Genomic DNA, 24,690 nt, shown 5'->3' with positions numbered 1-24,690 from the left:
ATACAGCTGATTCTCTTGGCAGTGAGCAGATGGGTAGGGAGAAGCAGCGGGAAATCGCCATCGAGCATCTAACAGAGAATCGCTGTTGGAAGACCTATTTCAGCACTTCTTTGTGATACCAACTGCAGGTTCTGGTGCAGGGCTCACCACACTGTCCCTGCATCTGGGTGCACACTCAGGTCTGGCTTTTGGCATGGTGCATTTTTCTAGCAGGGCAATAGCTGTCTCAGAGAGGGTCTGTGTGTGAATCTGCTTCTGTTTCTGCCTTGGCGTAATATTTGTTCAAGGCCACTTCAGGGCAGCTGAAGTCTCCCGGGGACCGTTCTTGGCACGGCTTCCCTAGGCTGCAATGTGTGCACAAATCAATGCAGGGAGGTGGCGGAGCCTGGCCAGGAAAGTGCAGAGTCTGCAGCTTCTCCGGACAGGTAGCTCTGCTGGTGCAGCTGGAGCTGGGACAGCTGAGGTCAGGTAGGACCTGGCAGTGAGCTGGCCTGAAAGCACCATGTCACGGTCAACCTGTAGTGGGAGGCGCTGGGTCTCCAGCTGTTCTGCAGGACTGGATGTCCTTGAAACATGCCCCGTTCTGGTTTGCAAGCCCAGTGTGACGGCACAGGGCTGAAGCACAACTGCATAGCGAGTCTGTGCTTTTCTCATGCTGACAGTGCATGTACGTGGGAAGTAAACCAGGAGCTGCGGGTTTTAGCAGTGCAACAGCAGAGCTTTTGGGCTGGAAAGTGCAAAAGCCCAGAGATTAATGGAGGAGGATCTCCAATGCACGTTCCCACTTTCATCCTTGTGTTATAGCTGTCTTCCTCTTAATCTTCAGCATAAATCAGGGAAACTCGATCAATTTTTATGACTGGGCAACTGATTTGCAAATTGGTGATGTTCGTTCAGGTGATGAATAGTTCCAGGTAATACCTCTCTGGTTTTCTTCTCTGTCAGTACCTTGCAAATGCCTGATAATAACTTATATTTAAATGGTAATACTTGACCCTAAATGCTTAGAAATTCATGCAATCAGAGAAAAATGGGGCCGGGAAAAAAGAGTCTTTTGAGGTCATCCAGTTTGCCCTTCTGCCTTACTTATGGCATTCCTGACAGATGTTTGTCTCACCTGTTCTTAACCTCCTGTGATAGAAATGCCTTTCTCCCCCAGGTGATCTGTCTTTGCTGTTAGGAAGCTTTTCCTTATGTCTAATCTAAATCTCCTTTCCTGATATTGAAGTCATTACTACTTTCATAGCCACGAAGAACACATTCATCCCCTTCCTCTATCTAGCAACTGCTTTGCGCATCGCTGAAATGCGACAGCTCCCTGCGGTGCAGCACGGTGCATCAATCTCTGCAGCACAGCAAGCCGGGCTGCGTACAAGTGCAGGGTGTTTGCAGAAAGAAGCATTGTTCAGGGAGGAAAGGAGAAAAAAAAGGTGTTTTAGAACTGAAAACAATCTTCATGTTGTATATAAAAACTGTCTGTGGTTCAAGCAGGTTGCCCAGGCTTTGTAATTAACCAAAAGCACTTTCGATACCATTGGTGGATTTCTTCAAAAAAATGAAGCCAGTCTGGGAGGAAGATGGAATTGACAATGGGGCTTTTCAGTACGGAACTCGATCACTAATTGATTTCCATTAGTGTGGAATAGGATTCAGCAGTATGGAATAGAATTCCATATGGGTATGGAAATGGAAAGGAATAGTATATGGAATAGGACATCCAAGAATGGAGGAAGAAGAAGAGGGTGTTAGAGACTGAATGTGTCAGTGTCTGCTGGAGAGGTAGAGATCCTTGCTGGAACCTTGGCTTGCAGTAAAGCTCCAAATATCTTATCTTGCCAATGTGTCATCCCAGATGTCAGCTTAGGAACTGGTTCCAGCCCAGGGCTGTTATCCTGGGACATCCCAGTCTCTTCATCAACCTGATGTAACTCCCAGCATCACCTGCCACACAGCAGACTAGAAAACTCCAGTCCCCGAAATGAAAAGGTGTCACCTCCGTTGCTGTAGCTTTTACCGGATACACAGTGCAAATATCTGTCCAAGATAATCAAAGTGTCTGTCCCCAGCTATTGCCTGGCTTCTGTCTGATGCTGGTATTTTCTTTTTCTTTTGGCAGGAAATGGAGTTTGACTGTTCAAATTACTGTATTCAATCTCTTCCTGTTTTTCATGGCAGCGTTGTCACTTGAGGGAGAAAAGAAATGTTTTTGAAGCTGACCAGCCAACAAAAGGCCTTGTGTAAAGAGCGGGGCAATATTTTTCCAACACTTTGCTAATGGAGGGCATGAGAGGTGGTGCATTTGGGAGCTGAGCTGCTGGCTGATCAGCGACTTGGCTGCGAAGGCTGCATCTGAGAAGATGCTTCGAGGCGCTGCTGCAGCGAGTGCTGCCCAGACTGTGTGTGTCTCTTCCTCCCCTTAGTCATCCTCTTGCTTTTCTTGCAGTCCATCTCAGATGCTCCAAGGGGTAGGGGTGCTGCTTGACTGCTGGGATGTGCAAGTCTGCATCATGCCATCAGGGCAGGATGGGACATCCCTAGCTCCACTGACTGTGAATATGGTCTTAGATAAAGCCAACTTGACTCCTGATGCCGGTGGCTGCTATTTTCCTACAGGTTGTCCAATTTTTTCATATCTTCCTCCTCCCGGGGGTGCACTGGCATGTGCTTTGTCATCTCCAGTGTTAATAACACACGAGACTGACCAGGCACCTCTGAGATGCCAAGATGGGGAGCAACGTTATTCTTGTTTAGTGAGAGGGCTTGCTAAATCGCAGGGAAATGTGGCTTTGCAGCTTAAATCCTGAATCCTGGTGCTCCTGAAGGTCCCAACTTCCAGGAGAAGAGGGAATAGCACCCTTGCTTTTGGGACTCTCTCTAGCAAGGGAGATAGCAAAACAGAGTCCTTTAAAATGAGAAACATAGTCTGGAGTTTCTGGAAAAGGGGAGGGGACACTGCAGGGGGCTAGGAGAAAAAAACATGTTATCATTAAATAATAATTAAAAAAAAAAAGTTGAAGAGTTGCTGCCTCTACCTACCATTTACCCCATGCTTTTCCCTTAAAAGGGGAAGTCTGGGGTGAAGCAGACTGCTCTCGATTTTTTCCTAGCCCCTGGTGAAAAGGGAGGCCCAAGTGGTGCTGCTGCCCTGACATTTTCCACGGCAGCGCCTGCCTGCTCCTCCCGGCCGGATCGCGGGTATGTGAGCCGGCCTCCTTCCCTGGGGAATGACTCACGGTCACAGGAGTGAGCTATCGGTTTCATTAGACCTCCTGGTGTCCCCGGGCTATCCTAAGTAAATCTCTGCGGGGTCAAGGCCGCTTGTGCCAAGCCTGGTAGGGCTTTTTGTCCACTTCTCCTAGAAACCATGCACGAGAGATTTCTCCTTTAGTTCAAATCATGCAGGCTTAGATTGGGACCTGAAGGTCCTCCTGGGTTTCCTCCTTGCTACTTCACTATGTTCTCTTAATGGCATGCTCCTAGTCCGGATCAAAACAAGACGTAGTTAATACAAAACTGAAAGCTGGTGTTTCCCCCTTCCTGGGAGATCTGCTTTCAGGAGCCTTGAAGTTCAGAGGACCACTTGCCAGTCCTGGTGAGCTTGGGCGATTTCTTGCACTATCTCCATCTCTAGATGTTGCTTCCCCTGCAAAGCTGATTGTGCTTTGGGAAGAAAGACACTTCACTGGTGAGAAATGTCATTGCCTTGTGATGTGGGGCAGGTCAGGCAAGAACAGAGCAGGGTTCTCTGTCAATTTGGTCGATATTTCCTGTGGTTATCTTCATGGATGTGAACAGGGATGCTTAGTGCAGTGCTCTGCGGAGAGCAGATAAATTCCCATCTCCACCACTGAGTAAGATTTTGACCCCTCTGCAACCAGAGTGAGCAAGACCCCTCACCTCTTACTCTGGGAGGTGACTAGGCTCATTAATTAACATTAATTTGTTTATTAGCAAGCCCAGGGTTCATGATCTGCCAGGAATAAGACAGCTGAGGTTTAGTGGACTTGCAAGGCCTCAGCGCTGGGTGAGCACAAGCCTTCTCCAGTAATTGTGTGAGCTCTCAGTTCAGCCTGGGCAGAGCTGCTGGCAATGGCCCATCCTTCTGGACATCCTCAAAAGGCCTTAAAAAACCAACAACCTGATGAGCACTTGTTTGCACGATGTCTCAGGCAGTGCATGGGTTCATCTTCACATTTTCCTTGGTGACAGCCCTTCCTCCAAAGTGCCACATCTCTGCTTTGAGCCAGCAGGAATGAGGACACTTCTCAGCCTCCGGAAAGTACTTGGCACTCCAGGCGGGAAAAGTGGCTTTGGAGGCCCTGGGGAAGAGAAAAACAACAACAACAAAAATCCACTCTCTAAAACACCTAAATAAAGCAGAGCTTGTACTTAAGTGCTATAAATCAGGGCCTAATTGCATGGAGAGGATGATTGCGTTTGAGGCAGTAAGTGCGTTCCTTGGTATTAAACACCTGTCCTTGAAGGGATACCTCCAGATCAGTGTGCACGCAGAAATGATCCTGACTGCAATTAATTCCCTTCTAATCATATGGAATAAGATATGCTTATGATAAGACCCCGCAGCCCCTCCTTCCCGAATCCCCAATTTTTTTCACTTAAAACAGGGAGGGGGAAAAAAAAAAAAAAAGGCAAGATTTGGAAACAGCCTCCTTCATGAGCCCTTTTATTTACTCCCCAAACACAAGGAAAGAGGAAACCCTATGGCTTTAAGTGACCAGCGCTCATCATGTGCTGTCCCCCCTTGCTCCTCGTGTCTGCCGGACCCCGCTCGCACAAAATGCCCTTTGAGGGTGGCGCAGGGCCCCGGGCTGCTGATGGGCTGTTACATCTGCGATATTTCAGGCTCAGCTCCCTCCTCCTCAGCTGCCTTCCCCTTGCTGAGCCTGGGCTCTGCTTCAGCATCTCTGAGCATCCCAGGTCTCCTGGAGCTACCCAGGGCTGCTCCTGCAGGTGAGCCCTGAGCCGGCTTCTCCATTGCTCTTTGCTCCAGGGATGCAACAATGCCTCCATGGGAGCTGATTTGGAGATCTCCCCTGGATCTCCTTGCATTTCCTTCTGTGCTGGATGATCAGCTCCTTTGCAAAACTGACCTCATCTGGCCTTGTTAGGAGATCGTTCAGCAAGCCGAGGGGGAATGCTTATGCAACAGGTTTTCTAAGTTTTATGTTATTTTATGTTATTTTATGTTATTTTATGTTATTTTATTTTATGTTATTTTATCTTATTTTATCTTATTTTATTTTATTTTTTAAGAAAAAGCAGCCAGCAGATCCCAGTCATCCTGGAAGAAGCCAGGAGCAAAATAAGTTCAGCTCCTTTCACAAATCCAATGCTATTTAAAGCATCTCCAGGCTGGGGGCAGGCAAGTGCTGGGTCTTGTACAATAACGGCTCTGTTGAGGAAGGGGGTTGAGAGTATGTTGTTGCCTTATGGGACAAATCCTGCACAGACCCTGTATTACTGCTTGGAGAATCAGCTAAGTGGTTTACCCTCTGGGAGTAGTCCGATGTGGTGTCTATATTTCATATTCCATCACGTGCATAAAATAGGGCTTTTTTTCTTTCTTATTCTTTTTCTCCCAAAATAAGCAAGGTTACACATTTTCCTAATAAAGCTGCACTTGGAGGTGTCCGCTGCAACAGGTGGGGTTTGTACAGACTCTGGACCTGCATCCCTAAAGGATGACCAATGTTGAGAGTCAAGATGGAGACGGGAAGGGCTGCTGTCCCTGCAGAAAAATGACCAAGTCCCACCTGATCACACTTCTGCCCTAGGTCAGATGCTGGACAGGCCCAACCTCTCATTTGTGATAGGATTTTGCAGAGCAGTTCCCAGTGCCCCCCAGTTGTCCCCATGCCATCAACCTCTGGTCACATAAATCTAGTAACTACCAACTGTTGCAACCCCAATATTTTCTGCTCTGGAGTGCAGATTCTGTTGAAGCAATGGTTAAAGTAGATGAAGAAGGACTTGAAGGGCAATGAAGGCAAGACACCCCAGATATGTGTGCATCTAAATGGTGACCCCACTGTGAGACAGAGACACCTCTGTATCCCCCTCACCACATTGGAGCTGGCGTCACCAATGGAGCACGTGGGTGACACTAGATCAGTAGGAACAACATCGTATTTTCCGCGTTTCAATGCCATTACCTCGCCGTTGTCACCGTTCCAAAATATAATAGGATTTGCTCAGCTGCTTTATCCTGCAAGCAGGCTCTATTAGCCAGGCACGTAGGCGGGGGCAGTGGGAGAGGCAGCACGGGAGGGAGCGATAAAAAACTCCTCCTCCTAATGAGGGGATGATCCAGCACTTACCACCATCAAATCAGGACTATTGGGTGGGATTCTGAGCCAAGGGACACAGGAATGTAACTGTGACGGTGTCCCCGCTCCAGCAGGCGGGCTGCAGCCTTCCGACACTTTTCGGGTGTAGGGAGAGTGAATTGATGCTCTGCTGACACAAGCGCGCTGCATTCCTCGAGTACCCAGATAGAGGCAGCAAATGGGAGGTTTTTCTCTCCGCTGCTCGAATGCTCTATTCTGTTGTTTAAACTCTTCTTTGTATCCGTTTTTTTCTCCCCCTGAGATGATAGGATAGGCTTGGTTGGTTCTCCTCAATGCGGATGCACAACCCTTGGGCTCAGCCCAGCTCGCTGCTCTTTGCTGAGCAACCCGTGCCCCATCCCAGTTCTATTTCCCCATGCTGAAAAACAACAGCACATACAAGTCGCTCCTTACAGCACTTAGCTTACCTTTGCAGGGCAGCTACCTTTTAAGCAGCTCTGGGATCTCCGGGCAAAGGTGCTGCCTGCATGCAAAGCAGCGTTGTTGTTTAATTTACATTGTGCCATTGGTGTGCAAGGCACTTTGCAGCCCCAAATGATAATTTTGTCTGTGTAACAAAATAATAATTATAGTAGTTGTGATTCAGCAGCGAGTCTCTGGTGATGCCGTCGGAGAGGAGGCAGCTGGACTCGCTCCGGCGAGGTGCCGGTGCGCACTGCTGGAATAGGAATGAGGGGTGTCTCTCAGCTGCCAGAAATGCTCCTTCTCATGCCAAGATTAACCCTTTTGTTGCCAGATTTCAGCCTGGAAAATCATCCGGGCATATTGCCTGCTAAAGGGCAGGCAGGTCAGCAAAAGATGGCTCTTATATAGCATTGCGTGGATTAAATGGCAATGATATTCCCATGGAGACCTTTGAAGGGTCGTGCAACATTGACTGTTACATCCTGGTAAAAATGGACATGAGATTTGGCAGTTTTGGGGAGGGAGGTCTCTTTGACTGGCAACTCTGTTGGACAGATAAGACTGAGGGAATGCCATGCTGTAGCAAGGATGTGCAGGATTATGGGGACACAGGCAGGGAGGACAAACCTGGTGTTTTCTTTCACCTCTCCAGTTGATGTCTTGCAGGAATTTGTTTTATACCAACCTGGGACCCATCGTGAAAGTCCTTTAGGGTGAAATGCAGCAGCTGGCTGAAAGAGCACTTCTCCTTCTTCCAGAATTATCCTTCTGCCTGCACAGTGAATCCTTTTCACTCCAGATTTTCTCTCTCTGGGGCTCTCCCCACCTCAGCTCAGGGCAAGTGAAGTGCCACCATGTTTCAGGTGCATAACACGTAGTTTTGCTGCTGGAATATGTTCTTACAAAAGAGCTCCAGCAGCTTATTTGATCAATACTTCACTTTTGAAAAAAATCCCTAAATGCTTATTTACCCAATGAACCATGGCAGTTTCAAAGGTAGAGTCTCCACACTCAATAATCCCTCTCCCTTTTTTGGGGTGTGTGTGTGAAAATTTTTAAGTGATTTTTTAAAGCTCATGGAGAGCACTAAGCTGAGAGCTGCAGAGATTATATTTCTCTGTTTATCCTTCAATGCCTCATCCATATGATCCTCCAGCCTTTGAGCCAGCAGAATTAAGTTTTTGGGATGGCAGAACTCAGCTTTCTTTTACAGTACAGATGCTGTTCTCCAGGTCCCATCCATATCTCCTGTTTGTAGGTACAATTCCCACCTTTAAGGGAATGATGGACATGAACCTCAGTGATCTAGTTTTCACTCCATTTGCATGGCTTATGTTCGGCATAGTTATGTCTGAATTATTTTGAGGGAGTGGAAATGACTTTAGCAAAGGGGAGATTTGGTTGACACAGTGATGGCATTTTCTATCTGGGAGCGTTTCATGCTCTGAGCTGCTGCTGGACCTAAGAGGCTTAGGCTCTAAGCAAGGTACCTGAAATGTCACTTAAGTTGCAATGTGCAAACATACAGAATGTAAATACCACTCCAAAATATACCCAGATATTTGGGAGTTCTGCACCTTATCGTGCTTATCTTGACATGATATGGCGGTTTTCTACAGCAGCCACTTGAAGGTGAAGTTGATGGTAGGATCTGAAGGATATGGTAAAACTGGTATCTATACAGGATCTGCCAGTAACATGAAGTCAATAAACTGTTGGTATTTCAGACTGGATCCCTAATTGTACCTTCGCTTGTAATGGTGCCTGGAGTGTCCTCTTCTAACCCAAAATGCAAACATGTCTTTTTGTTGAGGACAAATATTGGATGAGAGGCCTGTAGACTTAATATGTGTGCTGGACTTTCTCCCAAGGAGGGTAAGAAGTGTTTTCCTCTGATTTTTTGGTGCAGTTCCCAGAGTAGAAATGGTGCTGCTGACCAGCCCCATGCCAGTCTCTAAGAACTGTGCATAGCAAAAATGGGATTAACTTTGAAAACAAGTCATGGGCTGAGAAACATTTGCACTTGCTGCTCACCAGCTCTGTGTCTATGAAACAGGGGTCAGAAGACCTTGAAAGCTGCGGTCTGCATCTCCAGGGTCTGAAACAGGATATAAGAAAAACAGACACACTGCCAGCATTGCTTCAATTTTGCAATACTGGAGTATAGAAAATGTTTAGGAGTTCAACAATCAATGAAGGTTGAAGACAGTATGTTGATTGTATCTATTGACACACGAATCATTGAGAAAGTCGGGATGTAGAGGATACTAAATTTATAGTAACAATTACTAGCTGCTAATTACCAGCCAGTTCTGCAGAGCAAAAGGCCTGAAGGCTGAAGGAACCTGTTGGTCTCTCTAAGAAAGGCAGCCTCCTCTTCAGGAAATTGCAAATTTTATGATGTGGAGGTGCATGGTATAGACTTGGGAAGTCAAACGCTCACTATACAACAGGAACATAAAGGCAGGCATAAAATGTCTGTACCACATTAAGATTCTGTGCACTCTGGAAACTTGACACCGGTCCTTGAACCGATGTTTAAGCTACAGACCTAAAAAAACTAACACTTGTACAAGTTCTAGTCATTTTGAATAACTTTCTCCCTGTTCTTGCATTCCTGAATTATGTTTGAGTGAAAACCTCTTAGTATAGTGGGTACAAATTCCCTGTAATTGGTAAAGTTACTGTAACTGCACTGTCATTTGTATACGGTGACATGTAATTGCGTGGTAACCACCACTGCGGTTGCACAAGCGAAAAACAGTGTGCAATTATAATGTATTTCTGAACGCTGGATCTTTATCCAACTTCCATTATAACACAGAGCACCCTGGGGAAATGCCATTGGATATTTTTGTATTTCGTTAGACTAAACTAACCACTGAGGAGTGGTTCAGTCAGAGATCTATGCTATCTTTGGTTGGAGGCCCACCGTTTCCAACTTTTTTGCCCACTAGATTTCCCGATGACTTTGAATTCCAGATGACAATGGTCTATAATTGTTGGTAGTCACTGAGACAATCTGCAGTTTTTTTGTCCTGACTCACTGTCAGGAATGCATGTGATGGTGAGGGAAGCACCATGTACCCAGTTATGTGAATGATGTGGCAGTGGGTGAAAGCCAGAGGTGGGGGCTCAGGTCCTGCACCAGGACCTCATGGCTAGACACAGCCAACGGGCTGGTGTTAGACACTGCCTGAAATTGGTAAACCAAACAGCAAAGTCCAGCATAACACTACCATGGGGACAGCAAACAAAAAAAACACATGCCTTGGACAGAAAACTTCTACTAGTAGAGTTGGGGTTAAAAGACCTGTGCTTTGCAGGGATGTGGTTTGCATCCCTGGCCACGGATTTATGGTTCACCCCTGCGCTCCTGATGATCTACACCCTAAATTCCCTAGCTTACGTCTCTTCAGGTACTGGAAGGTTCCTAGTCACAATTTTTCCTAGACCTTCTGTCTCTCTAGATCTTTAAAACCCTCTTTTGAATGGTGTATGTGTCCCCTATCACCAGAAAACACAGTCCTTGCTGTTGAGAAGATCTTGCACTCGGGTGATGGAAAAGACCTTGGCTATCTCCTTGCAAAGACTCCAATGAATATTTCTGCTGATTTCTTATGGCTCTTGGCTCGCGGGTGCTGCTGGCAGCATGGCCAGCTCTAATGCATGCAGTCTCGCCATGGCCTGTAGTAGCCAAGCTTGAGATAGCAAGAGCGAGAGGCCAAGTACCTGCCACCATATGAAGACAGGGTTGTTAGGTATTAGCTGTAAATCAAAGGCAAGACCTGGCCACTGGGATAGCCTGTATCCCCAGGGAGCCTGTGGAATTGCTTTGGAACCTGCTGAGATATCTGGAAAAAGGCCCTTGTGCTTTGATTGCGGAGGAAGACTTCACCAGGCTGGAAGCAAGGAGGAATGAGGGATGCCTAATCCTTTATCAATGCTTCTCCCAAAATATGGATTAGCCTGTATTTGATTATCAGGGGCCGTTTCAGAGACAAATTGCTAAAGCAGATGTTTAAGAGACAATTGCAGTTTATTATGAGTGCTGTTTGCGCGGGTGCCTGATATCTGGCACTTCAGCCCTCTGTGTGATGCCAAAGTGCTCTTGTCTGCCATGGAATCAGATGAGGATGGCGAAGGAGGTGCTGCAATCAGAGCTCTGATCCTTCTCCTGGGTTTGAGGGGTTTGGGGGCTCTGCGAATCCTTGGACCCAGCATCAGACTTGTAAAGCTGCCCTCTCCAGGAGGGCTGTGATGGGTTAATTATTTACTTGATAGGCTTAATACTGGGGAAGGCAGCTGCTTGCCAGGATCCTTCCGTAAATCAGGCTCATTCTTTGTACATCCTTCCTATTGCACTGGTGAATGTGACACTTGGCTGCGGTGTCACCACTGCAGATGAACCCTCTGGGTGCTGATGCAGAGGCTGGTGGCAGCAGGGGACTACAGACTTTCACCAGCTGGCTTCTCCCACACATCAGCCCAGGATGGAGAGGCAGCTGCTGGGACTTGGGAGGACGTTTAGACCCTGGCAGTTGCTAATCATTCTTCATGAAGATATTTCGGATGTGCAGAGCACCTTGCAAAAGCTGTGTTTAGCACTGGGGCAGAGGAATGGTGCGCAATCCCATTTTTGCAGGTGGGAAGCTGGTGTGGGATGCTAATGCATTTGTCTCCAGTCCAGCATCTTGAACACAAGCCCCTCTTCCCTTCTGAGTCACCTCCAAGCTCTGCTGTGCCTTTCTGGGTTGGATTTCAGTGATCAAGATGAAAAAAAAAATTAAAGATTCTATCCCTGCATCTCTGTATCTTCCCTTTGCCCCTTCCTGATGCCCCGGCTGGTGCCTTAGGGGTGTCACAAGCTGAGCGAATTCATGTCCTCGCCTCTGTTTTCACTCTGGAAAGTTGTTAATGTGAAATTGCTGAACAGAGAAGCTCCAGAGAGTTTAACATGGCTACTTTATATTGCTTTTAGGAGTGTCTGGAATCGAAAATAAACCCACACTTGCAACTCTTGACCCTTCCATCATAAATCCAAACTTTCTTACGTGTTTCTCTTTGCCAAAGAAGATGGCTGCATTGATGTTTTAACAAAACCATTGCGCATGCAGCGTAGAACCACAGCTGTACAGAAGCTGGGTGATGTTTATTTGCAAGGGTTTGCTTGTTGACATGTGTTGCAGATGACTCTCAAAGGAAATAACCCAAATGTATTAAATGAAAATATTTTTATGTGGTATGTGACTTGTTGGCCTTGCTCCTATTCTCAAAGCTGTTCATGTTGAGGGCTGTGACTCTGCATTTCCCTCTCTGGCACCCATGGGAGAGCAAATGAGTAAATAGAGAGACCTGAAGCATTCTCACACATCAGTTTACATGCCTTGGAGACTTGGTTGTGGTATGAGGGTCCTAGATCTCATCTAAAGTGCATCATGTCATGTCAGGGAAAGCACTGATTTCACTCTTCAGCCCCTACTCTAAGACAGGGGTGTTTTCTTTTATTACAATCTCAAGGAAGTCAGACAAACAGGTTGAAAGTTACTTTTGTGTCTGTAGAGGGAAAAAATACATGATTTTGGCCCCATTCAGGGTCATTCAGGGTAGGTCTGAGTACACCTAGAGGCAGGCAGAGGATCATGGAGGAAGAAATCAGCTGTGGCAATTGGATTAATTAAACCTCAGCAGGTTGGAGATGTGCTGTGGCTCACACACAGGTTGTTGTATCTGATGATGTGATCACTGGTCTATATCCTCTTAGTGCTTTGCAAGCATATAAGAGCTCATTCTGCTTTTGCAAGGTCTGATATGCAGTCTTGGCACTCATATGTTCTTGTTAGTATAGTTAGTATAACTTGGCTGTTTTCAGAGTGTGTCACAACGGGGCCAGGCTGTCTTCTTACAGCCGTACTGACTGAGACCAGTCCAGGGGAGGAAGCAGAAACAGCTTGTATCTACCTGCACAGCAGCACAGGCAGCCCCTGGGTGATACCCAAGGACCTAAACCATGAAGAAAGGTGGACCTGATGATTGCTTGAGTCTCTCTGGCCTCCAAGTGCATCATCTAGAATATCTGGCTTTGGCTGTGCTGCAAGGAGGGTAGTGTGTTGGGGGCTGTACAACACCATGGAGAACACCTGGAACTGTGCCAGCTCTGCCTGATCGCTGTTGTTCAATTTGCCTTTTGGTGTAATTCCCTGGTGCTTGACATGGAGCTTCAACGCTGTGCCCTAGGTCCTGTGTTCACTCCTTTTGTGGTGAGGAAGCTATTCTTGTTTCTTCTTTTCCTTCAAAACCATGACAAGGTAGGACTTTCTTTTACCTCTTTCTGCCTCTTGTAGAAGGCTTGGAAATCTTTTCCTTTCAATGTGAAATGATTCTTTTCTGCCTATCAGGACATCAGTTTAGGTATACTCAGTTTTAGCCTCGAAACTTTGATCGTGTTAACCGGATAGCTTAGGAGTTTCTGATCATGCTGGGCTTGGCTTCAAGACCTGGGTTAATTTCAAGTACTGTATCCATAGGATCATAGGATAGTTCAGTTGGAAAGGACACAGGATGCCCCCTAATCCAACCTCCTGCTCACAGGATGACGTATTTTAATGTTAGATGCTTAAGCTAAACAAAATCTTGGAGTTCTGTAACCAACTGGCTCTGCCAGAAAGTGATTGAGTGCATTATAAGGTGAACTAGATGAGTGGCTCTCTGATGTATATATTTTTCCTCCATTGGCTATGGAGATGGCTAAGATGACCACCATAGGCTACATTATAGGATTCTATGTGGCTGGAGAGGGATGACAGGGATCTTGCACTAGATGACATGTCAGTCAGTGAACTGGGGAAAGAGGATGTTTCAGATTAACACACCACCTCTCCCGTTAGCTCATCTCTGGCAGTTGGTGCTGCATGTCTTGCAGAAAGACCTGGGTCGCATAATTGCTTCAAATATCATTGGTGCTTGCTGAATAAGCTGCAGTTTTTCTTCCTGACCTATGTAAGGAAGCTCTGCAAGTCCTCATTGTCCACAGAAACACTCAACTTCTGCAAGTCGTGCTGTCACCAGTGGTGTCCTGCGTCTCAAGCTTGGTGATCAGCACAAGGGTGATAGACCTGAGAGGAATTTGGTCTTTGGGTCTGGAATATATGTTTATCCTAGACATTGTGTTGACATGTAAACTAGCAACATCCCATGTGCAGCTTCTAGAGGCTGTTGGTTTGATCTGTAATTGCCCTTTGAGCTGGTATTTTAGCTCTGAAAGGGCAATTCACAAACACTAATGATTCTCTCAGGCCAGAGCTCAGGTCTAGATGTTCCTTACTAAGGGCTGCTTGAATTCCCTATAGGTTTTATATGTTTGTAAATAAATTTAGGACACATTAGTCCATTCAGCAAAACTATCTCTAATTATTCCCTGTAAGTGCCAGGTGAGGACAGAGCAATTTGGCTTCCTGGCTCTTTAGACATGTTTTTCTGGAAGACATGAGCTCAGACAAAGATAATGGTCACAGCTATTTATTTCTGGCATGAGAAAATTTGACAAATTTACTGTGCACTTAATTACTCTTCTAGGCCTGACTCCAGCAAAGTATTTTAGGCAGGTGCTTAACTTCAAATCTGAGTGGTCCCACTCAAATCAATACAGTTCTAACTGCCTTGGCAACCTCTGCTGTGATATTGGGAGCTTCATCTTTATTTGCCTTCTTCCACAGAGATACTCACAGAGGCAACATGTCTTATCCTGACCTCCTCTCCAGATCCTGCCTTTGAGGTAGGATCGAAGAGGTGTCACTGTGTGCCATTGCACTTCTGCAACTCCCCGAAGCCCTCAGTTAGCTGGATGATACGTGCCTTCATAGACAAGGATCCCAGAGGAGCATCTCTCCTCTGATAAGCCTGTTTGTTAAGTTCAAGTGCAATAGAAGTTGAAGTTTGTGTAGCAGCATTAGTGTAAAGGGCCTTTTCCCTAGCAGTTAGGACATCATAGGTATTTCTACCAAACACTGCAATGTTTCCATAGTAGTAGAAAAACCTTCCTTCCCTCCTCCTCAGTGGTTAAATCAAATGGAGATCATTCACAAGGAATAAAGGGGGACCTAGGAGGTTTAAGTGCCCAGATTGAATGCTCAGCATAAGAGAAGGACTCGGAACTATATGAACAAATTAAAGGCATGGCCAGGGGGTGTATGCAGGCTTCATCTTTATCTGCAGTCCCTACTGCCGATGTGGACTGTGCTGACCACCCTTCTCCCAGGCAGTGCTCGGGAATGATTTGGGTAGCATTAATTCCCTAAATTGCATTAGAGGGTGGGATGGTAGCAATAATCTAGGTGTACAGATATGAGCCTCACCAGTGGATCTTGGAGCCAGAGGAAAGGACATGGTCCATTTTATTTGCTGCTGTAGATGTAGCTCAATGGTTCTCATCCTGATTCCACTGACTGTGAAATACATGCTTTCTTTTTTTTTTGACATAACTAGAAAATTTTAAGACTTTTCTTTAGGAGATCTTGCCTCTGATTGTTAGGTCTTGACTGGTAAAGCAGTAGGAAAAAAGGCTTAAAGTAATGTATCCTGCTGGGCTGTCATTCAAGAGCAGCAAGTTTCCATTTCTCTTTCTGCCTCTGGCTCACCAAGCAACTTTCCATGATTTTTTCCCCATTTCTCTCTTCCTCTAGTCCTGCTTTTCTTTTGTCTTGTCAATCCACTCACATTATAGGTACGTTGTGCATACCTCCCTGATGTCCAAAGAATAAATGGCTTCCCCTTTTCACTTTATTTTTTTCTCTTTTTTTTTTTTTTTTCCCAGCTGTTAACAATTGATGACAATTTCTGTGGCCTGGATATGAATGCACCCTTGGGAGTATCATCCATGGTGCGGGGACTCCCCATTTTCACTGAAGATGGAGACAGGATGACCTCTGTGATTGCCTATGTCTACAAGAATCACTCCTTGGCCTTTGTGGGAACCAAGAGTGGGAAGCTCAAGAAGGTAAGACCTGGTCATCTAGCTCAGATTTGTTTATTCCTATGAAGGCTAGCAATGTTGAGTTGGCAGTGGGTGAGTCCTTATCCTGAGCTGCCTCTCTTGTTTTTTTGAAAAGCCAGTGTTGTTTTCATTGGCAAAAAGAATGTGTTCCATTCCTGAGGGCCTGAGCTGTTTTGAGAAAGAAGAAAACCCTTCTCCCAAAGTGTTTTTCACAAGAACATGAATGTGTTTCAGTTCATACCACAGAACAATCCACAACTGGGCTTGATACATCTTTGTTTTTGTTTGTTTCTTTTTAAATGTTCAGCCCATCTAAATAGTTGATCACAGGGGGTCTGTGCATGCTGGAGAAGAATTGATGGGGGCTGAAGTTTGTTAAGAAACAAAGATTCGTGCTTTGGAGATATTTCTTCCAATGTGACTAGACTGTGATTTCACCACGAGCCCAACATGGGATTAGTGGTTGCTCTATTTAGGTCATACTGTGTGCTTGTACTGAAGAAAAAGCATTTTTCATCAGAAGAAACCTGGTTTTGAATGGCAATGAGCATTATGTTTATGGAGTAACCACGGCTGATGCCACATAAGTAAATACACTATTGTATTTTGGATTATGTTCCTCACTGTTTTCTTGCAAAGAAATGTCTGTTTTATGGCTGTAACTCCACCATTCAACAGCTGCTGTAGTTTGCCATGTAAGGCAGGAGTGATTTTGTGAGGTGGGAGCTGGGAATTGTCTACCTGTGGTTTTGGCAGGTGCTTTTCTGCAGGCAAAAAGGAATTATAGGTAACTTCTTGTGATAACAATAGGCACTGCAACCCTTCTGTGCCATTTGCCAATGTTCTTTTTTCTGAACCTTTAGCCTGGAGATGTTGCAAAGTATTATTATGTGTGCATGAAAACTGAGGCTTTGTCAAAGTAATGGAGATAGGAGAGAAGTGGGGAGAGGAAGTTACACAGAGAGATGTCCTTTGGATGGATCCCTGGGGGTTAGGTTGGGTGTTGATCCCTCTTCAAATTCCTTTTGCAAATAATAACTCTGATTTGCGAGGAGGAAAATGCCATTAAAAAGCAGCCTGCTATGGCTTTTACATAGAGCGGACAGAGCACAGAAGGGGCGTGTGGGATTGCTGGTTTGAAGATGCATAAGGAAGGCTTGAAATTGCTAGTTTTGTCTATGTACCTGCTTCTTCATCAAAAAAAAAAAAAAAAAAAAAAAAAAAAGCAGTTGTAAAGTCAACTCTCATTGCCCCTGTCCTAAGGGAGGGCTGCAAGGGAAACCTGATCCTGGCCACTGGCAACATGACAGGTCTTGCTCAACCCAGAAAGGGCTTTCCAATGCTTTAGAGTACATATATATATATATATTTTTCACCAGTCCGTTCAGGCATGTGGAAAAGGAGCCAAACTGTTTTTTAAACAGTTGTAATAAAAATAATCTCCTCCCCTGACTAATTAGGTTTTGCTTCCCTGTCATCTGTGATATCATAATAAACTGTTTAGCTCTGCAGCAAGTCTCTCGGGGGAAAAAATAGGGTAGCTGAGCTCTGAACGGTAAATATCCAAAAGACCTAAACAGTTAAGGATGGCCGTTACTTCTCTGCACTAAGGAGCTTTTGGTTTTTCTTTAGGCTCCAGGAGAGGCAAACCAAGACGTGAGTCTGTTTTTGCCTTTGCAGGTCACATTGCAGGATCTAAGAACTGATTCCTTTTAATGGGGAAAATAGGAGTGCAAAAGCTTTTCGTTTTTACAGTGTGTGGCAGAGAGCAGGGACAGCCTTATAGGGTAAAGAATGAGAAGAGGGGAGCTGGGCTGCCTGACGTAACTTGAGAAAGCTGCATTTTATTCCCTTTTTTCCTAATGTGATGAATGTTCTGCCTATGGGAGTGAGTGCAATGGGTACGTGTGTCAGGGCAGAGCTGGAGCGGACGCCTGAGATCTTCATCAGCTGGATAAGCCTTTACGGGAGAGGCAGCCTTTGCCTTTCAGCCTGTGCAAAGTGAGGCTCCCCATGAACACCTATGGTTGGTTGCTTTGGACTGATGATCCAAGCTCCCTGAAACTGTCATTTCCTGTGGATTCTGCCTCATCCTTGCTATAATTTCTCCCTAGGCTCTCCTGGACCTTCTGCCTTCCTAAAAGGTTCCCTGGTTGTATCAGAACGCGTAATATCAACGTGTTCTCCACTCTTGGAGTCATGGCACTGCTGTGCTGCTCTCTCTGCCCTAGGTGTGCAGATTCTCGTCTGGTTTTTCCTGGTCCCTGCCAAGGCTGTGCTTTTGGTCTTGGTGCATCCAAAGTGTGCTTTTGAATAGGGAGTAAGGAAAATACCTCACTAATATCCCAGTTCGAAAACAACCCGTTGCATTAACATGAAGTTTGTTTTATGTTTTTTAAAATATAGATATTAAATATATCCTATGGATAAATTTGAGTTAGCTTTGTAGGATTAAATGAAACTCCGTGTACCTGCGAACGAAGGCTAGGGGCTGTTGATGTCTGTGTCCCAGCAGGTCCTGCCATGCATGGTGCATCCTGCTGCCTTCCTGGTGCAGTGCGGCTCCTTGGCCAAGCCAGCGAAGTGCTTCTCATGGCACGCGGAGAGGAGTTATTGATCATCTTCAGCATAGTAGCATCTGTTAAGCTGTTGTTGGAAGACATGCTGCAGCTAATTAAAAGATGGTTTCAGAGGAACTTTCCTTATTTTTTCCTGCAATTTGAGCTTTTTCCTCTATGTCTATATTTTTGTATGAAAGATGCAGACAATATATCAGGTTTTGATGCGCGCAGTCTGTGAAAGCCCTGCAAAATACCCACAGCCATAAAGCAATATCTGTTAGTTGATATACAAATGTCACATGTGTCAAAGGAATTTATCCAGTGACACACACAGAACTGAAGAAAAATATTGTGCTTTACAGGAACATATCATTAAAATGAAAACAAGCAGCATATCAGGAATCTGCCCGTGTAACCAAGACAACAAAGAAAGAAAGAAAAAGAAAAACTAAGATAGAGATAGGGTAGGAAAAGAGTGAGTGAAACAGAATGACAAGGCTGGCTCGAGCTATTTCACTGCCCCAGGCAAAATACATTTTGCAACCTTTGCTCATTCACAGAGCTACATGTGCGGACCAACAGGGAGGCACTGAATAATCTGCTGTAGAAATAGGCCCTTCAAATTCTGCTGGCTCGTCCATAGCACAGCCTGGCCCTGCAGAACGAAGATATAAATAGGACAAAAATGCAAAGCTATGGGGAGGAAAAATTTCCCCTGCCCAGATTTCATGTGAGAATTCAGAGCCTTTGGATTTAACGCCTGATGGGTGCTGGTCTCATTCCTGAGATTGGGAAAGCTGCCCAGTGACTAGGGGGTTGAGACACTGTTTGGTTCTTTGATCCACCAGAAGCTTCTGCTGCCTCTTGGTGCCTCTGCACCCTTTATCTCTGCTGTAAAGTGAAGGAAATATTTTCCTTGCCCAAAGAGTTGGGCACATTAATACACTGAAGATGGTGAGGTGCTTCAATATTAAGCCGTGGGGAAAACATCAAACAGCTAAACTAGACAAATAGGATGAGATGGGAAACCAAGCTCCTGACCACTTGTGGGCATTTAAGATCCTGCGGTATATTTTCATGAGTATTATTTCATCTCACGGTGCTTTGGTCAGATCCTAATACCTGTAATTACCTCCGGCTGTGTAGGATGGCCTGCCTCATTCCCTGCGCTTCCTTACCACATTGATAAGCATCACCACAGCTTTAGGATGCTGCAGGGTGTCTGGTAGGCAAGGTGAGCTCCCATGTGTCCTCCAAAGAAAGCACTTTGCATGGAACTTCACTGAATATTGTCAGAATTTCTGTGATTTGGTAGTGTCTATTTCCAGGAAGTTTTTGTTTCCATGAGATATCAGGGCCCCACTTTGTTTTAACCCATCAGGTTATGATGGATCACGTATGAGAGTTGTTCCTATGTAGATGCTTCATAGATACTTTTTTTCTTTTTTTAAGGGTGTACATGATGAAATTCACTGTCTGTCTTCTTTGCATGTTTAACTCTTCTCGCCAGTGGCAGGAGAAAACAGGGAAGTACCCATGGAGATCCTTTGCATAATTTTGTGTGGCTGTTTCAAATTTTTCTAGTATGTCCTTCCAAATCATGTGTTGTTGATACCTGTCATTGCAAGGGGAGAATAGCACTATTCAGAAATCCTTGTAGACTTTCCTTAATTTTTTTTTCTTAATTTTTGTTTTTTTTTTTTTTGGATAGTTCCCATTCTCAAAATACAACTTATCTGCAATAATTTTTCTGTGTATGAGCTAGGTGTAAGTGCCAGTTTACGTTTGAAAATGTCAGACTGGAAACAGTCCTCGAAATTGCGTGACTGATCAAAACAAAACTCTTTGTCCGTTCTGAAATGATGATTTGAAGTGAAAGTGGTGGTAATTTACACTTGTTTGAAACTTTCCTGTAAGAAATAATTTTTATTTGATCAAAATACTTCATTCAAAGCTTTTTCTGTGTTAAGATTCTTGGAGAGAAAGAAATTGGGCTTAAACACCAGTTCCTTCATTTTATGGTCAGCATTTGGATTTTTGTGAAATTCTAGTTAATTTAAGGTCTTTAAAGAGATTTTTAGATTTGGACAGCCATTTGGAGTGAGTTTTGTTCATTCAGATCAGGCAGCTCTGAAATGTGGCCAGTGATTCCCACCAGTTATCTCATCTATTTTGCAGAGAAAATTCTCAGAATCGGCTGGTTTTGTGAATGACCCACTATATTTTCCTGAGCCTGTGACAGCCTGATATCTCTAGATCCAGAGGAAAAAAACACCATGGAAATATTGTGGATGTAATAGCTCAGATTTGCAGTTCTCATTTTGGCCCATCTCACAGCTACATGGAGGAAGCTTTGCTTTCCCGGGCAGCAAGTTGGTTTGGAAAATAGGTGCATGTCTCTGCCTCTCTGACTCCCTCCTGGCTTTTGGCAATGTAATGGTGGCTACTGCATCCCACCAGCCAGGCTGAGGACAGCGGATGACAGAATAAAATTAGCAAGGTAAGAGGATGCTGGAGGTGCGAAGAGACTGCAGATCCTCATGGCTGATGGAACTCTAGGTGAGCTGGTGGCATCATGATGTACTTGCATATAGAGAGATAAGGAATATCTCCTTTGGCTCTCTGATACCTCACTTCCCATCCAAAGTGCTGGAGCTAATGAGAGATCCGTGGGTTGTCGCGTGTAGGCTTGTGGGCTCCCGATAGCGGCAGGAACAGACACTGATCCTCGATGCTTATCCAGGCGAGGGACTTTCTGAATATGCACGAGATGAGAAACCCTGCCCGGTTTTGATGTTCCCTGGAGGATATTCTGCGGCTGACAGCTCTGCGAATGTCAGCAGGGAAACTCGGCTTCCTTCTCCTTCCCCGCGCTTTGAAGGAGTCTTTTTATTTTTCTTTTAAACTGTTTGGCAAGTGGACTTGACTGCTCTGAAAACATGCTGTAGAGGCTCTGGCTCCCGCTGGGAAGCTGGTTTCTGCAAGAGGGACTCGTTCGCCCTGGCCTCTCCTCACAGCTTCCTAAATCAGCTGGAGTCCAAGTGTTTCACTCAATTGTGATGGAGCGATGTCGCTTCCCATCTCCTATCTGTATCTGATGTCTATAAAGGCTGCAGTTGTCTGTATCATACACTGATATACAGCTACTTTTTGAGAGGTAATGTAGATGCCTAAGGAGCAGTTGATTTCTCTGGCCATACCATCACGAAAGCTTTGACTTGGTTGCTGTGGCATGCGATGTCCTTGATATTCATGTTGCATGTTCCAGCAGGGAACTCTCGGAGAGATGGTGATGTGAATCTACATGAACATTGGCTAGTGACATGTAATAGCCATCAGATGGTGATACTTGAGGCCAGCATGTCCTAAAAGGGTCAAGTGATTAGGTATCAGCATCACAGGCTAAGTCAAAGGATGCAAGTCTTGGACACCCCAGTACTAAGCTCTTGGGCTGTGCCATTTCTCCTCCCCTTCTGCTCTGAAGCCTTCAGAGACCCATCTTTTCCTAAATTTTGTCTTTCATGATGTGGGGTTGGATGAGGACTATACTCTCCTTTACACCTGCCAGTCCCAGATTATCATGGGATCTATCCTTTGCTGCAAAACCCCAAGCTCTAAACCACATCAGAGGGATTCGTCCCCCTGAACTGGTGTGCAGCTAACCCTCCTTTTAAATATCTATTATTTGCTCTGTCACTGTAGGCTCATGCCTGGCTTCCTACACCCCTCATTTACATTGCCTTGGGACCTCTGGCTACAAATTGCCGTTGTAGCATGCTGCAGTGAGCTCCTTGTTCCTTGGAGTATTTAACTGCAGCGGGGAAGCTCTTTTCTGTCTGCTGCGAAGGCTGCAACTCCCAGCAAGAATTAGTCTCCTTTATTTTTTTTTTCCCGGAGAGCAATTAATTTTCTGTGTCTCTCCCTCAGATCCCCCTTTCTGCTTTTCAGCTATGCAGCTACCTCTGTGCTGCTGTGCAGGGTTTGGCTGAGCTGTGCTTTTCCCAACTGCTTTGCATACATGCGTTGAGTGCTGCTCTTTTGGGGAGGCTCTGATTTCACAGCACCTCAGAGTCTTGTCAGAGATGGGATCTTGTGACCGTGGAATGAGATTTGCAAATGACTGTCTAATCCCTCTAGACGCAATCTGTACTTCGAAGTCTGGAGGCGCTTGCTGGCTGCCGTTCTGCATTGGTGCTGCTACACCACGCAGACAAAAAGGCAGTTTGCAATGTCCTGCAATGTCCTGCTGCAGATTACTTTCCTGATATCTCTGGGCCTTGCAACCCCTTTCCAGGATCACAGTTTGCAGTGATGCTGGTTGTCACCTACGTCTTCAGGAGAGATGAATTCCTGCACTATGCCACTGTGTCTGCAAGAGGTAGGGTGTGCTTAGGCTGCAATACCTGGTGTGGTTGTGCTGCTGATGGAGACAGCGCAGAGGTGGAACATAAGGAAAAGCAATGGATGGAATTTTACGTGTTCAGTTTCATTCTTCACCTGCTGGTTCTGCTCTCTGGGAGAGACACAGAGAAAGACTATTTAACTCTTGCATGCTCCATCTAATGCCTGGAGAGACCTCCAGCCAAAATGACTCTTGTCATTCCTTCCTCTTTTCTCTGTCCCCATCTCTTTTGACTGGGATAATGACTTTTCAGGGAGCCCTTGAAGTGCCTCTTGCATTTGCCTTTGATTGGAATGTCTCTTGCCTGCTGACCCTTCTTATGGGATGCCAGCTTAAGTGCATTTCTCCTAATTAGTTTTGCTTTAATTTAATCTTTTGAAATAATTTTATCAAAAGAGGAAACCTTCCACCCACTCCCTTATTTCATTGGTCTGTTTTAACGCATGGTCTCTGGGTTTATTTCTCTATTTCCCTTGTCTCTAGATAGGACATCATTTGCATATTTGATTAAGCTCCATATGTTATCAGGGAGCCAGTTGAAATATCAGCAAGTCCCTGATAAGGCAGTGTGCATCCATCTCCTCCTTTCACCATGCGGCACTCTATCCAGATCCCTCACCCTCCTGCTACTGTGTCTGTTCCAAAAATCACCTCCACAGTCTGTCTCATCTCTCTCTGTCTTCTCTCTTTGGCCAGATGACTGATAACTAGTTCAGCTGCAGATGGATGTTGATGTAGACATCAAAATTTGACAGGTCCTGTCAATAGCAAAGAAAGGGGAAGGATCCAGAGGATGTGAGCTTGGTGCTGGTGAAAGATCCTAACCATGGTAACAAGGCCCAGATTCAGTGCCCTGAACTCTCTAAGCCGCTGTTTGCTAGCCATTCTTAGGGACACATGTGAGGTTCAGGCTGCACAAAATGAGCTTCTTCCCACTATTCATTCATCATGGTTTCCAAACCTTTGTGGAGATCCTCAGCTGGACTAGGGGTGAAGTGCCTCTTCCAGCCCATGTTCCTTGTTGCAGTGGTGTTGGGATCATGTACCTGTTTGCTGCAGTCCATACCGACACTGAATCATCTCCCAGATGCTAGGCATGGCTGGTGTGCAGAGACAGCAGGGAACAGTGAGACTGACTGGATGCGGAGCAGTCAGGATAAAAGTTCCTTACTTTTTCCCCTGAATTTTGGAAAATATTTAAATATTAAGAATAAATATGTATATATACTATATGTACATGTCAAAAATGTTTCTAAAATGTTTAAACCTATGCTTTTCAGGCTTTATTTAATAACTGCTGTTCAGTGAAAATAATTTACCCTAGTGAGTTTCCCTAAGCCATTTCTAGAAACCCTTTTGTTTGAAATAAGTTAGGGAACTCCCTGAGGGAACCTGGGGAAATGCTCTCTTTAAGAATAATTCTCCTCCCCACTGCTGCTACTTAAACTGGGGAAGAATTTGCTCAACCTGGTGAAGAGCTATGCGTGGTGGACATGCAGGGATGCCCACTGCTCTAATGCTCATGTTCACCCTCTGTTTAACAGTGTAGATGTACCTGCTGTGACTATGCAAATGCCTGGTGGTCCCTGTTTTTAAATGAATGATTCTCGATGGTGTCCTGGATGGCTTATCCAGAAAATCCCTGGAGATGCTTCTAGCAAAGGCAGTGCGGGTCTGTAATGGCAAACAGAACCAGTGTAATTGGCCATGCTACCTGAGTTAGAGAGGAGACCACAGTTTGCATGAGAGGCCTTAGGCTACTGAAAAACAGCCTTTCCCCCGGTTGACACCCAAACAGCATGAAAGATGGGTTTGATTTATGAACCATCTTTCAATTAAAAGGCAGAAAGCAATGCATCTTCCCTCACTACAATGAGCGACTTTGGGTCTGCGCTAGTTTGAAGAGTCTCTGTTTGCCTCTTCCCTGCACGCACCCAAAGTCCCTGGCACTGATTAGCAAAT

General features: G+C 45.3%; 1 protein-coding gene and 1 long non-coding RNA gene across 2 annotated transcripts in view; one reads left to right on the top strand and one right to left on the bottom strand.

Annotated features, from left to right (window-relative positions):
- PLXNA4 (plexin A4) overlaps nt 1-24,690 on the top strand; it is a 404,602-nt gene that overhangs the window by 26,799 nt on the left and 353,113 nt on the right. The window contains exon 3 of the mRNA XM_088531807.1: nt 15,586-15,768. Within this exon, the coding sequence (XP_088387933.1) occupies nt 15,586-15,768 (183 nt within the window). The remainder of the gene's footprint in view (nt 1-15,585; nt 15,769-24,690) is intronic.
- Nucleotides 1-24,690, bottom strand: part of LOC148593183 (uncharacterized) — a 266,042-nt gene that overhangs the window by 96,139 nt on the left and 145,213 nt on the right. The window lies entirely within an intron of this gene.

This window comes from Tinamus guttatus, unplaced genomic scaffold (assembly GCF_059628265.1).
Source record: "Tinamus guttatus ecotype Peru unplaced genomic scaffold, ASM5962826v1 Tinamus_guttatus_pri_ptg000434l, whole genome shotgun sequence".
NCBI classification, from domain to species: Eukaryota; Metazoa; Chordata; class Aves; order Tinamiformes; family Tinamidae; genus Tinamus; species Tinamus guttatus.
Note: the sequence above shows the minus strand (reverse complement) of the source record. Positions and strands in the feature narration are given on the sequence as shown.